Raw genomic sequence first — 15500 nt, forward strand, 5'->3', positions numbered from 1 at the left:
ATTCAGGTTTTTATTGTACAAAACTTGAAACTTAGACTTTCTTTTAAAATACAGATCCAGAATGAGAGTTGAAATATGGCAATTAAGATGACAGTAGCAACAAAACTTTCCTCCCTTGCATTCACACAGAGGTTTGGAATTAGTTGTATTTTTATTCTCAATTTGGCCAAGGTTCAACAGTAACTTTCCTCCCCACAATCAATCACATGGTATCCTTTAGATTGAACATGTCTTACATTACTAATACAAATATAACCATCACTCAGAATATCCCCAGCTTCAAATGAGCAACAATGGATAAATCTACAGGAGCACTGAACTATAAAAGTGGAGGAAGTCTGGAACATGACAAACAAAGCACATCATTGGCTTTTTCCCCCCCACTATTTTACACATTAGTAGATTACTAAGGGCTGGTTTCAAGCCTTCAGAACATATATTGCTCTTTTGGGTTATTTGTTGGATAAAGGATAGAGCATAAAAACTGGGCAGGTATCTCTGAATGCTGACAATGCTCAACAAAATTAAAAGTTGTTCGAATACAAACATTCAATCATGCAGCCCAATTTTAATCTCTACATTCCAGAAAGCTGATGCTTAACTTCCAAGCAGTAAAGCTGCAAATCTGTCCCATACAAAATGAAATAACGATCTAAATTGATTTTTAACCTGTGTAGCACAAGAATCTCTACCCACTCATGAAGTTCAATGAATAGAATAGTATGTATGGGGATAGAAACACACACATTGTGCATTACCTTGGAAAAAGATACCTAAGAAAAGCCACAGATGAATAGCAGAAAGTATTCCTCAAATTTCCTATCAATTAGGTACTTCAATAGCTAAAACTGAAAAAACATTATTGGTTGTAAGCCTGCCACTGTAAAATTACTTATTAATGCTTTTGATTTAAGAACTACTACTCATGTCAGTTAACACTAAACATAGTACCAGTGCAAGTCAAAAGCCTGCAACGCAAATAACAAGATATACATGTGCAAAATACTGTTCCAACATGCTTGGGTCTCATGTTTAACAAATTCAAGGAACCATGCACCAATCTGCTGAAAAGAAAATGCATTTACAGCAAGGGTATGGCACTAGATACTAAGTCATCAATTGGATTACATGTCCTGTTCCATGCAAAGTAAACTAGACACCATATATCCAGAATAAAAGATTACACAACAAACCCAAAACAAATACAACTAACAATTAGCACCACTTTTATATGTTGAAACTAATTTCAAGTTTCTAATGATAGTAAAATGCTTGCAAAAATCCAGATACATGGGCTGCTGATGACATAACACTACACCCCAGATACAAAAAAAAGAAAATGTTAAATTGAAGGTCAATGAATAAACGCAACTTGCACAGTGAGGTTTTGCTGGAGATACTTTAAGCAACCTTCCCACAGCAAAGTTATATTACAAATGTAATTTAGTAAAATGTCCTAAGCTGACTAATAGAAGCATTATCAAAACAAAATTTGACACTGAGCCATACATAGATATTAGGGCCAGTGATCAAAAGCTTGTGGGAAGAGCTTATGGAATGTTATAAAAGGAGAAAAACACATAAGCAGAGAGGTCTGGTGAGAGAATGTCAGAGCTTAGACCTTAATAGAATAAGAGTGCCGATATCTCAAAAGTATTGCAAAGCTGGGGATGTTAACCCTCACTTACACGACCTTTGTGCTTGACCTGCTGATTATGCAATGCTTTCATTTTTAAAATTCTCATTTTCAAATCCTTCCAGGATTTCTGCTTCACCCATTTCAAATCTCTTTTTAAATACCTTTGACAAAGCTTTGTCGTCTATCCCAATTTCTTCCATATGGCTCAATGTCAATTTTTTAGATAATTTTCCTGATAAGTGTCTTGGGGTATTTTATTGCATTAACGATGCTCTGTAAATTCATGCTTTCTTGTCATCACATAACTTTGATAAGAGCCATTTCAACACTAATGAAAGAGTAACCTGACTGAAGGAATTTAAATAAGACAATGGAGACTTAAATTCTGTTGTTATTGTGCAAATATAATTTAAAAGCTCTTTAATAATTTCTCAACCCTTTAATTCCATAGCTGCCTGACATGCAATCAGCAATTCACCAAAGATCACTCAAAATATGTTAAAGATTTTTGGAGGGGGGCCTGGGTGAGTGTGAATGTATGAAAAGCAGTTTTCAGAATGGTCTTAGACTCCAAAGGACATCTTATTGTTGGATTTTTCTCAAGAGCAAGACAATTAAAGTTTAATTTTTTTTTGTTCTTGTGTACAACTAAGGTTGCAACCAATCCGATACAGCTTCAGAAAATTAAAACTGATTCCATTGGCTTTTTCCTTTGTGTCACTGGACCAAAGTGATGCTTATTTTTGGCTTTTATGAACACTGTTTTATGATTGGCATAACATAACAGGGCATTAACATACTTACCAAAAAAAGTGTTTTGATTCTTAATAGAAAAATACTAAACAATTTTATAATCACGTATGAGTTAATAGTGATGGCCAATTTAAAAATACTGAACAAGGCCAGATTTACTTAGTACAAATACAAATGTATAAATTTAGGCTCAAATGATTTTATTAAATAAATTTCTATAATTTGGTGGCTTTGCTGAAGAATAGTAAATGTTATATATTTGCAATTAGCCAAATATATTTAAGTAATATGCAGATAACACCATTCAATACAGTCAATGTACGAAGATGCACTATAAAACACTACAAACCAAAACAGGCGTGCTCCCTTTTATTAACCGTCTCCTTTCAAGGAGAATACGATGCTGTTGTGCCTGCTGATGCAAGATTACTGAATAGCAATTTTCGCAGAATGCCAGAGTAAAATGGCCCATACACCTGCCTGTTGTATTTAATAATACAGACATACTGGGATCCAATCTCTTCCAGTTCAGCCTGAATGGGTTCCAGACCTCCCAAAACAACAGATACAGTCTTCTGCTGATTCTCTACATTGAGCAAATTTCTCATGTATAGTTCAATCCGATTATCTGAAAATTAAAATATTCACATTAAAAGGCTAAAAAGTCCTGATGGGTCACAATTTCACCTCACTTTTACAAGTAAGCATACAAGCAGAAACTCTCAAAACTGTGGAACTAAATTTTGCACATCTCCCCTCTCACAATCCATCTCTTTCTTCTCATCACCCAATCCATCAGATGTCTTTAAAATATTGTACTATATACAAAACAAAAAAATCTACATACAAAGTCAGAAAAACTTGTAGGATCAAAATTTTCAGTTTCCATCCTATCTGCATTTGAACACACAGTTGCTTGCTGTCCTAACTAATGCACCCAAAACAGTTACTTTGACTGTCCCTAATGGTACCCACATTTGGGCATTTGTTCCTCATATTCTAGCATAGATATTTCCCTCTCCAACACCTACAACTCCTGGGTGTCAAAGAATGAATCACTTGGATTTTTTTTTTAAAGAAATTAATTATATGCTGTACTTTGTGCAGTTGCTGTCACTAATATCCACAATAACCTTGGAAAGCCATAAACAAGTGAGGAAAATGGTTCTAATGTTTATCAGACAGTTAGTACGGTGCAAGTAATTGCTTTGATTTAATTAAAGTTCATCAAATTCTTTCAGGTAAGTGAGAAGGTTAAGGTGCCATTTAAAGAATGGTGTTTAAAATCATTAAGGAGGTTGATAAATCAGAAATCACTGGTTTCTTTACCTTCTGCTGTTGAAACCAGACGACAGAGATTTACAGTAATTGGTGCAAGAACCCAAGGGAAGATAAGGAAATTTCATTGTTTAAATTGGAACCATTTTATTTGGACCACTGTGCCTTATTATGGTGGAAGTGAATTCCAAAACAAATATTAAGAGAACTGGATAAACTGATTATAAAAAGGGAAAATGTGCATGATTCTGGGACTGAAGACTGAGACTGCTCAGATAACTTTTCAAGCTGGCACCACCATGAATCAATTTGTTGTCTTCAATTTTAATGGAGTGTTTCCTGATTGCTACTGTGAAGAGTTGCCTTTTGAGAACAGGGTATAGATCTGAACTCAAAGACCAGAGATGACATTACCTAAATGTAATCTATGAGTCAAGCCAGAAGTCTTACTGAAATTGACAAACGTTGCACAAACCTGTTTTATTTTTCATATCTGTTACCTTATATACTTCCATTAACACTGGAACATAATCAACTTAGGCTGGGTGGGAGGGAAAAGTCATTCTTAAAATTTCATATAAAAAATCTTCAATTATTTCATATACTGTAAATAGGAAGCAGCAATTTTATGCGTGGAGAATCCAAATATTCCACTTACTGATTAAGGTGCGGACAGGATTTCCTTCTTGCTTAATGTTGCAGATTTGTCCTGTGAGGTTTGCTTTACTTTCATTGTTAAGCACAGGGTAACCACGTTCAAGTAAGGCTTGGTTTATTTCAGAACAAACCTTTACACTTATGGTTTTAAGTGTTTCTTCAAGGTTGAAATTTCTTCACAGTATTACCAATAAAGAAAAACAGTCAAATTAGTATCAAAATGGGTATCAAAATGAATAAATTATTTTCAAATGGTGTAGTGAACAGAAAGTCAGGCTAAAATTAGTGAAGGTGAGTTATAAAGACCAGAGAATTATCGAAAGAAGGCAAGCAAATATAATTTAGCCAAATAATTGAGCGTTCAGGCCCAGTTTGCTTACTCTTCCTCATAGAACATACACTCAATTGCTAGGCTGTTGTGCATCACAGTTATACCCTTCTTTAGGTAGGGAGGTGAGACCACACCATTCCAGATGCTGTCTCACTAGCACCGTATTTGGTCCTTATTTTTATCCAATGCTTTTAGACTTTCATTGTTTAAATGGTATAATCTACAACAATTTAGATCACAAGCATTGAAGTATGGAAGCTTGTCTGCAAAACTGGCTGAGCAGCAGGATTACAAAATAGCTGTGGTGCTGTTGGGGAGTTGTTTAGGAATATGACAATTTGCATGGCTACATGCTGACATAACTGGAGAATTTAGACAAAGGAAGAAGACAACATCAGAATTGTGATAAAAAGAAATCTTATGAACAGAAAAATGTAGAAGCGAGAATTTAAATAGGTTGTAAATTGCTTATTATACTGAAGCAATAGATGTTGGTATGGTTCTAATCAGACAGAACCTTATTTAAACTACCATTGGCCAAAAGCAAGCTGTGCATACAAATTCACATGCAGAATTAGAGCACCTCTCACCATGTGAAATTTAATCTTAAAGAAATATACACAAAAAAAAGTGTTCATTGGAAACCCAAGGGATTCCTTTTTAAACAACATACAGAACATGTCATACCCAAAGGTCCTCTTCTTATGTAACCTAGGCTTGCATTAGGCCTCAGTCTACGACAGTCATTTAAATGCATCCTCAGTTTCAAAATTTGGGGCCTCTTTTGCAAGCCTTTTGTGGAGCAGCAATCAAAGTACATGCTCAATATAATATTAGGAACACCATATTGCGAAATGTCTTCATTTTAATGAATAATTTTTTCTCAAATCTGCTTCATACTTTTCAAATTTATTTTGTTTGATTACATTAAGCAGCTGGATACAAGGATATTACCCCACCCCCAACCCAATCATTCAGACACCAATTAAAATCAAACTGGTTAGTTCACAAGGGAGCATGAAAATGCAGCTTTTGGGAACACAACTCCAATACCAAACTATTGATTGCATGCATTTAGCTGCAAAAGAGCATGAAGATGATAAATAATGGAGACAAAGTCATTCCCTAGCTGGTGCTGTGCACCTCCCAATTCTCTCAGCTGTTTTGTTTTAACACGATGAAGCATTTTAAAATGCTATTGCCCGAAAGGATGGTAGAAGTAGATTTAATAGCAACTTTCAAAAGAGGATCAGATGGATATTTGAAAGGAAAAGAAAAAAATCACATTTCTTTTTAGTTTATTTGTTCATTAGAAATAGATATCAATGGCAAGACTGGCATTTATTGCTCATCCCCAAACACTATTGAACAGTTCAGAGTCCAAGATTAGAGTCCACTAAGGAGTCACTTATTGGCCAGATGGCAATAATAAAAGCAAATTTCATTCTCGCGAGGTTAGAAGTGATCCAAATCTTTCTCTTTATGAAATTTTGTGATAACGCACTACACTGCCTCATCTCAGCCTAGATTTCCTGCATTTATGATTAAAAATTCAAGGAAATGCAAATCTGAAAATGGCTGATAGCCATCTCAGAATTTCATCTCAATAGTATGCAAGCATCCCCAACTTTAACCTGATAAATTAGTACTACTTGCTGATGGTGGCAACTTTAGTACCTCAAATTCCAAAAACAATTACAACTTTAGGAAAAGGAAAGGAAATCAAACTTACTTGTCATTCATGCCTTCAAGTAAGACAATTATAACTCGCTTTACTTTGTCACAAAAGTCTGGTAGGCTTGAGAGAGTTGCCCCCCCAATGTTGCAGATGATCAGCATCAGATAGGCTACAAGTCTTTGCTGGTTAAGTCTTTGCTGTAGTTTTTGGAGACGTGATTGATCGGTCAAAAGAGTCTGAAAAAGAAATATAATTTCAATAGTACAAGCCTAAACATTTTGATGCAATTAGGTTCCATGACTAGGTGATTCTACAAAAGATGTTCTCCCACTACATTAGTTCTTCCTATTTATCTAGGGGCTGCATTTTGCCACAATGGCAAATAATTTGAAGTGTGTATACACTTTTACATTAACTGTGTCCTTTACCAAGGATGCCCAAGGCCTTCTTCCACTGTAAACTGACAGTAACAAAACATTTGCTATGAAAGGCAAGTCCACAGTATCACACACCATGCCATTAATTGTTAGGATATGGGTCAAAGTCCATGATTCCCATAAAGACAACATTCAGAGTTCACCAAGGGCAGAGTGGTCCACAAAGGTTTACAAACCTTTCACATCGAAAAGCAGAAAATGCTGGAAATACTAAGCAAGTTAGACATCATGTTTCTTTGTATACAACTTTTGGATACTCCATACGGCTGCAGAGTGCTGGAAGCAGTTCACTTGATCCTCTTAAACAATGACAAGTGATTTTATAATGTTAGAGAAACAAAAGAGTGAAAAGTCAACAATGACTCATTCCTTTATTACAGAAAAAAATGTAAAAAATGTTTTTGAATACCATGTTTTGTGCACAGAGGCACAAAGCATAATTCAAGAAAATTGATAATGACTGATTTTGAAAATATCAATTTGGGAAATTAAGCAATATTTAAATATAAATCATTACATCTTTCAAAGCCTTATTACATTATAATTCTTATGAATCCATTACACAAACATCAAACTCATTATTCCATTATCTAGGTTTCATCCCCGAGGGAACCACAGTAGCAGGTCTGCTTCAGAGCCAGATTTCTGGTTCTTCTGCAGCTCCCTTCCCATTGGGTTGCTGCCTAGTACAGCTTTCTACTCTGCTGCTTCATTATCCTGATCTTCTCTACTCATCTTTAATTTCTATCCAACTGCTACTTTTTCAGATGTTAGTCTTACACTCAGAAGACAAAATGTGATTACGTGCAGTTCACTTCCCGGAGACCTGCCACAAAATCTGACAGGCTTACTCTATGTTTGGGCTTTAGAATTCCAAATACCAAGGATAATAAAAAAAATTTTGGATGGAGGGACAGCAAAGGAATTGTCAATAACTATGTCCCAGAAAATTGTAGCAAATAGGTCAGGAAGCTCTTTCATTATATCTGACACATTCAGATTGAATGATACTGTGGTAAGCATAATGTTATCACAAATTTAAAGAGACAAAATGGATCACAAAGATTAAAAAAGTATTGAGGAGCAAGAATTATTGCTCCCCTATGAACTAACTAGAGGCCAGATCTTTGGTGTTGTTAGTTAATGCTTTGCTATTCCATACATAAAAAGGCAAACCATCTTCAATTATACATTTTTTTAAAAAGTCATGTGTCAAAAAAATAAGTTTCCTGCAGTTCAAGTATCCATCTTTCTTAAGTGCAGTCACCATTATTACAAGTAGAAAAATGTAATGAAAAGCTTTGTATTACAACAGGCATAGATAGAACAGCTAAATAGCTGTTCCTTTCTTTAAGAAAGCAGATTTACAAAGTTGCTTCCAGTGGAAAGGAAACAGATTTCCTTCAAATTGCCCGTTTTAGTTTACATTGTACAAATAAGCTGAGGGTATAAAATGTCCAGATTGGAGTAGCTTCAGTTGTAATATTCCTCCTTTCAATTGTTTTTTTATTACAAATCATACTGGGCGAACAAAAGAAATACTTGGTACATTTCCGTCAAGACTCTTCAAATTCATCCCATATCCTAATGAACAGAAGAGGACACAGAAGCTGTGCTATGAGATCAAAGAAAATTTCAAAACTGGGAACCTCAGTGAAGAAAGTCTTATTCCTGTGGTACCAAAAGGTTGAAAATATATTCTGTAATGCCAGCTGATTCTGTGTAGTTATTCTTGGGCTGAGGAAATTAAAATCCTTTAATGATGATCGATTCTCAGATTCTTTCCCTTTGAAAAATTAAAACAAAATCATGTGTACGTCTTGTAATTTCTGCAACCAGTAGTGGTAATAGATACATTCAAAGGGAAACCCCATTTTCCTTCCCAATACAACCTTTGGGCATACAATTAAATTAAAATCCTCCATTAACTCTTATCCACGCCTAAATCAATAGACCCTAAAGGGTCTTAGTTGGAACAAGTCAGAGATCCCCATTTCTCCAAATTCTTGCTTGATACAACTTGGAAAAAAGATCTCCTTTATATACAAATTTACCTCAGGTACTGGCTTATTGTCATAATTCCACTGCAATAATTTCAAATAACCATTGTTTAGCACAGAAGATGGGCTTAGAGAAAGACTGGAACTCCCATTGGTGGCAGAGGATGATGAGTCTGAGGAGAGCCCCAAGGCTGAAACTTCAGCAATAGACTCCTTTAGCCACTGAGTCGTGTGATCAAGGGCATCTACAAACAGAAACATTCATGTTTATCCAAGAGTTATATGCAATCCTCCAGTAAGGCTCATTACAAATATGTTAATTTGCTACAAAGATAGACATCTTCTGACATAGAGATTACTCCAAATTCACAGACAGAACAGCCATTTTCATTAAAATGGGATAAGGATGGAACCATCTTTACTGGGCTACTGCAATGCATGAGCAAAAAGCACAAACTAAAGAAATAACCATTCAAGAAAATTCACTTACATTACACATTATTAGAACTAACCCCATTATTGGCCGTTGTTGATTAAAAGTTTCAGAATAATGATTGCTTAGTCCCTAAACAAAATTTCCTCAATTTCCTTGTATCCCATGCCTTCATTATTCAAACCTGGTACTGGCATCCCTGCCTCCTTGTGGCACGGAAACTATTTCATAGCATTTCAGAGGATTATCAACTGATAAGCCCCGAGATGTTTCTAATATCGTTCTACATTCCTCAAGATTAACATAAAAACTGAGTTGCATTCCACCGGAGAGCAACATCAAATGTCTTGCTACCAAAATGAATTCAGCTGCATCAGAATTCCATTCATATAAATTTCTGCTCAACCTCCCAGACAATGGAATATTAATTCTACAATGACTGTGCAATGGCCATTGAGAAAAGAATAAACAGTGAACCTTCCGACCTACAGATTTGAAAATAAAAGTGATTATGCACTTAATCATCACAAATCTATCAAACTTACTGGGCTGTTTGTTGAGAAAATCTTGAAATTTGCTTCGTTCATAATCTACAGAACATTGTTGAATGTGTGGCCGAATATATTGAATGGTGAAGTTGACCATATCCATAGTCATCAAATCAAGGACACGAAATATCTCTCTAATGAAGAAATAAAAACCTCATTAAAAGTTTCACTGGTGAAATGTAAGAATAAACAATGTTATGTTGACAAATGCATAAAGGATTTGTCCTCATTTTAAAACCAACTAATTATAAAGAGAAATATTTCAGTGTCTAAATTAAACTCAAAAAACCTTAGGTAGCAGTTTGTAACTTTCACTCCTCTCTATGAAGAAAACTTATTTACCTGAACAGTGGCACTATTTCCGTAACCGATTTTAATTTTTTTACTTCATCATCCCGAACTGGGGCACAAAACTTGCCCATTAATGTGATTATATAGTCAGCCAGTTTATGAATGTCAATAGCATTGTGTTCAGCCTGTTGTTGAATTAGATCCAAATCAAGGACCTCAGAGATCTGGTTTCGAAGTCTATTTTGGCCAGGTATCAAAAATGAGAGCAGTATCTAATAAGAAGAAAAATAGTTACGTAAATTAATGAGCCTGTGTTTAGTGTCTGAACATCGTATTCACTGGTGTTACATTTTTAAGATAATTTTGTAATGGCATTTTCAACATTTATCCCCCTCACTTGAACTGAGTGTAGTTGTTTGTAATCCTAAAACTAAATTGTACAGGATGAAAAATTTCTAAAAATGTTAGGAAGAAACAAAATGAAAGCATGCCAACTACATGTCAAATGGGTGATGATGGCATTAAATGGCTAAGGATTAATGTTAATGTCATGGAATTGTAATAAGGAGTAGGAGGTCAAAAAGAAAGACTTGAAAAAAACAGAAGGGGTTTCTGAAAAACAGGGGCAACACGTCAAACTGCTTCATCACATTGGATAGCAAAGGATCAAGTTACCATCCATATCTTATTCTCAATGCCTTATCACTTGGTATAACTAGTTATACTTTATCTTTTAAACTACTAGCAAATTATTTTTCTTGTTGAACTGAACAAGAAAATTAGATCAGGGAAATAGCTATCAGAAGTAATGCCAGAACCACTTATGTTTGAAACTTAAAAAACTAACTATTCCAAAGTGAATACCTCAATTAGATACAAGGAAATGTTAAGTAACAAACATATTGCAGATAATACTCTTCAATGCAGCAGTCATTTTCCTATCAAAACTATCCACAGAAAAACACTTATTTAAAATCACTTTTCTTTGAAACTGGACAACTCCCCTGACCAATTATAGCCAGAAGGCATACCCTATATGATGATCTGAAGGAAATGAAAGAGACAGTGTTTTACCTCTTTAATTTCTCCCAAAAGCAAGAGGGCATGATCATATTCAGGTGGCTTCTTGTTCAGCTGAGCCTCCAAGCAGTCCCAGAATGCTCTGTGAACTATTTCTTTAACTCTCCTCTGTAAACTGTACACAGAATATAGTCCTGGGTAAATTAGTTAACATTTAATTATTCAATTCTAAAATTCAAATATTTTGGGGGCTGTAGTAAAGGTACACAAGGCTGTAATAGTCACAATAGAAGCTACACAAAACAAAAATAGAGACTGGCCGAGAAATTGGATTAGACCAATACAGAATACCATCTAGCGCCAATCCACACTGCCTATAGTGTGTATCATGTGTGCAGTGTGGGTGGTGTGCACAACATGAGGTGTGTGCACATGCATACTTTCTCACTTCCCACTTTCAGCTGCATTAAGTAATAATGAAGAGTAAACAGATGCTAGTCAAAAGCAGAAATGGAAACTGATTTCAGAAAGTAAACAAAAATACCTTAAAATAGCAGAAAATTGCAGCCCAGCAAGAGAAGATAATTAGAGAATTTTTAAAAGAAAATTTTCAGTAGTGCATATCTTTTCTCTGCAATAGTCAGGCACACAGTATTACATTTTCAAGTATCATGGGGCACAATGTGCCTGTAATCATGTGAAATAACACCCTATGGTAAGAAATTATTACCCACTAATCAATTTAGCAAGATCCTGTTCCATATACAGTGCCATGCAAAAGTTTGGGCATGCCTGGCCAAAATGTCTGCTACTGTGAATAGCTAAGCAAGTAAAAGATGACCTGATTTCCAAAAGGCATAAAGTTAAAGATGACACATCTCTTTAATACTTTAAGCAAGATTACTTTCTTACTTCCATCTTTTACAGTTTCAAAATAACAAAAAAGGAAATAGTTCAAAATAACAAAAAAAGGGCCTGAAGCAAAAGTTTGGGCACCCTGCATGGTCAGTACTTAGTAACACCCCCCTTTGGCAAGTAGCACAGCTTGTAAATGCTTTCTGTAGCCAGCTAAGAGTCTTTCAATTCTTGTTTGGTGGATTTTTGCCCATTCTTCCTTGCAAAAGGCTTCTAGTTCTGAGAGATTCTTGGGCCGTCTTGCATGCACTGCTCTTTTGAGGTCTATCCACAGATTTACGATGATATTTAGGTCCAGGGACTGTGAAGGCCACGGCAAAACCTTCAGCTTGTGCCTTTTGAGGTAGTCCACTGTGGATTTTGAGGTGTGTTTAGGATCATTATCCTGTTGTAGAAACCATCCTCTTTTCATCTTCAGCTTTTTTTTTTAAAACAGACGGTGTGATGTTTGCTTCCAGAATTTGCTGGTATTTAATTGAATTCATTCTTCCCTCTACCAGTGAAATGTTCCCCGTGCCACTGGCTGCAACACAAGCCCAAAGCATGATCGATCCCCTGTGCTTAACAGTTGGAGAGGTGTTCTTTTCATGAAATTCTGCACCATTTTTTCTCCAAACATACCTTTGCTCATTGCCGCCAAAAAGTTCTATTTTAACTTCATCAGTCCACAGGACTTGTTTCCAAAATGCATCAGGCTTGTTTAGATGTTCCTTTGCAAACTTCTGACACTGAATTTTGTGGTGAGGATGCAGGAAAGTTTGGGCTGTGGGCCCTAACAACATTCCAGCAATAGTACTGAAGACTTGTGCTCCAGAACTTGCTGTGGCCTTGACCAAGTTGTTCCGTTACAGCTACAATTTGCAAAATTGCCCAAATAAGTCTTGTCCATAAGCAGGACAAATCCAATCATGGACAAAAGAGCTGAACTTCAGAGGTGAAGTGACAGTAACTGTCCTTGACATCAAGGCAGCATTTGATTGAATATGGCAACAAGAAGCCCAGGCCAAACTGGAGTCAATGGGAATCGGGGAGAAAACCTTCCACTGGTTGGAATTATACCCAACACAAAGGAAAAAGGTTCTGGTGGTTGGAGGTCAATCACATCAGTCATAGGAAATCTCTGCAAGAGTTCCTCAGGGTATCGTCTGAGGCCCAACCATATTCAGCTGCTTCATCAATGACCTTCTTTCAATAAGGTAAGTAGGGATGTTCGCGGATGATTGCACAATGTTCAGCACCATTCACAACTCCTCAGATAATGAAGTAGTCTGTATCCAAATGCAGCAAAACCTGGACAATATCCAGGCCTGGGCTGATAGGTGCCAAGTAGCATTTGCCACATACAAGTGCTAGGCAATGGTGATATCTAACAAGAGAAAATCCAGCTATCACTCCCTGAAATTCAATAGCATTACCATCACTGAATCCCCCACTATCAATATCCTGGGGGTTACTATTGACCAGAAACTGAACAGGGAGTAGCCATATACACAATGTGGCTTCAAGAGCAGGTCAGAGGCTAGGAATTCTCCCAAAGCCAGTACACCATCTACAAGGCTCAAGTCAGGAGTGTGATGGAATACTCTCCACTTGCCTGGATGAGTGCAGCTTCAGCAACACTCAAGAATACAGGTTATAGCAGCCCACTTGATAGGCACCCCATCCATAACCATTCACTCACTCCACCACCAGCGCACAGTAGCAGAAGTTTGTATCATCTACAGGATGCACTATAGCAACTCACCAAGACTCCTTCCAAACCCACAACCTCTATCACCTAGAAGGACAGCAAAAGCACGAGAATACCAGCACCAGGTTAAGGGTGGGCAATTAAATGATGCCTCAGCCTGTGAAGCCCACAACCACTGAATCAAAAAAGAAATCCATATTAAAGACATTGATGGAAAGACAGGAGCATAGCAATTCTAGATTTGTTGATGAATTAAAGCTAAGTGGCAAAGGAAGTTCCAAGGAAGACACAGAGTCTGCAAAAAGAGATGCCAGGTTAAGTAAGTGACAAGAAGGTGGTTTATGGATTATAAATGTGTAAAAATGTCAAACTATTCACTGAAAAGAAGACAGAAACACAGATTTTACTAAATGGCAAGTAACTGGAAAATGTTGTTATAAAGCAAATTCTCGGTATGTAAACAACTAATTTGCAATTTGATTTGTACTGTGTCCTTTATTGTAACAAGTTTGTTTAAAAAAGTTTCAATTTTACAATACAAGACTTGATCTGACTTATAGACTATTAAAATGCCATAGAAGAAAGGAACTGGATCTGTCTTACAAAGAGGAGATGTAAGCATATTAAAAACTTGAAATAAATGAAACAAATCCAATGATCATTATTAAAATCAGAAGATACTTGAAATGTTAAGCAGGCTTGGCATTACCTATGGAGAGTGAAAGGTTCAACATTTCACATCAATTAAATTCCATTAGATTCCAAGGCAATTGATTGATTTCACCAGCAGTTTCAGATCGCCTATATCAGCACAGTACATTTTATTTTCTTATTCTAGATTTATGAAAAGCTGGTCAGGCCTAAAAAGAATAATTGATAGTACTAAAAATAGTAACCAGCCTGTCTCCAGTGATATTGTGCTCATTAGGTGAAAACAAAGTGAAGTTTAATGAAATTAAGAAGTTTGTTAGTGTTATAATCTTGGGATATGCCCCAAAGAGTGAAAGTGCACTGATGCAAGGAGAAGCTGCAACAGGAGCTGGGGAATGGCATATAGTTAAAAGGATACACAAATCGAAGTATGATTCAGACCCAACATTGTAATTAATTCAATATCCTCTTGGTAATTAGGACCAATTATCTCAACAGCATTCGCACAATTTTATCAATGGTATTCAAACCAAAAGAAACAAAAACGCCACTGGTCATAATCCCACAACAGAGGGAAGTGTTCTCTTGTTATTCATTTAATTCTAATGATTGTAGCCTTATGGATACCCAGCTGCATGTCAGAAGAATGTTGCAGGGAATGTATCATGTTTATCTACCAACTGAGCCCAAAATGGTCATCAGAAAGAAGAGACATTTAATCCTTAGTGTCTGCTGGCTTTATACCAAGCAATAATTGTTTGAGTAAGCTTCTATAAGAAGGAATGACAGTAGAAACATTGGCCTTCAACATACTGCAAATACAGTCAACTATCCTCCTGATAATAGTCTTAATCAATCCCTACAGGAACAAACAGTGGCTACGTAGTGGCTCAGATAGTAGATTAACAAACAGGAGGTCATAACACGTAGCAAATGCAATAAGACTGCCAATAAATCTCGGAACAGTATAAAATGACAATGAAAGCAACGAGATCAATGGCAAAATGTTTACACCGATCTGTAGCAATTGTCAGCATAAACTCTGGATCCCAGAAAGTCCAAAGCAGCCTCTCACTAATTTGTGTCCATAACTTTTATTCCAATTTGATTCCTCATGCTCAACCTATACTTCACCTTTTGCATCTCTTGGAAGAAGTATTGAAGGAATCAAGGGATCTC

The 15500-nt window shown here is 36.2% G+C and overlaps 1 protein-coding gene across 3 annotated transcripts in view; it reads right to left on the reverse strand.

The window, feature by feature from the left end:
* Positions 1–15500, reverse strand: part of LOC127580358 (T-complex protein 11-like protein 2) — a 41714-nt gene continuing 26214 nt past the window's right edge. For 2 of the 3 annotated variants that reach the window (XM_052033706.1, XM_052033704.1), the window contains exons 4-10: positions 11120–11240; positions 10097–10317; positions 9752–9888; positions 8828–9018; positions 6391–6572; positions 4329–4501; positions 1–3020 (exon numbers count right to left, since the gene is read on the reverse strand). In XM_052033706.1, coding sequence (XP_051889666.1) covers positions 2779–3020; positions 4329–4501; positions 6391–6572; positions 8828–9018; positions 9752–9888; positions 10097–10317; positions 11120–11240 — 1267 coding nt within the window. In that variant the 3' untranslated portion in view covers positions 1–2778. The remainder of the gene's footprint in view (positions 3021–4328; positions 4502–6390; positions 6573–8827; positions 9019–9751; positions 9889–10096; positions 10318–11119; positions 11241–15500) is intronic. The other variant, XM_052033705.1, reaches the window with a different exon arrangement.

Source organism: Pristis pectinata, chromosome 19 (genome assembly GCF_009764475.1).
Source record: "Pristis pectinata isolate sPriPec2 chromosome 19, sPriPec2.1.pri, whole genome shotgun sequence".
NCBI classification, from domain to species: domain Eukaryota; kingdom Metazoa; phylum Chordata; class Chondrichthyes; order Rhinopristiformes; family Pristidae; genus Pristis; species Pristis pectinata.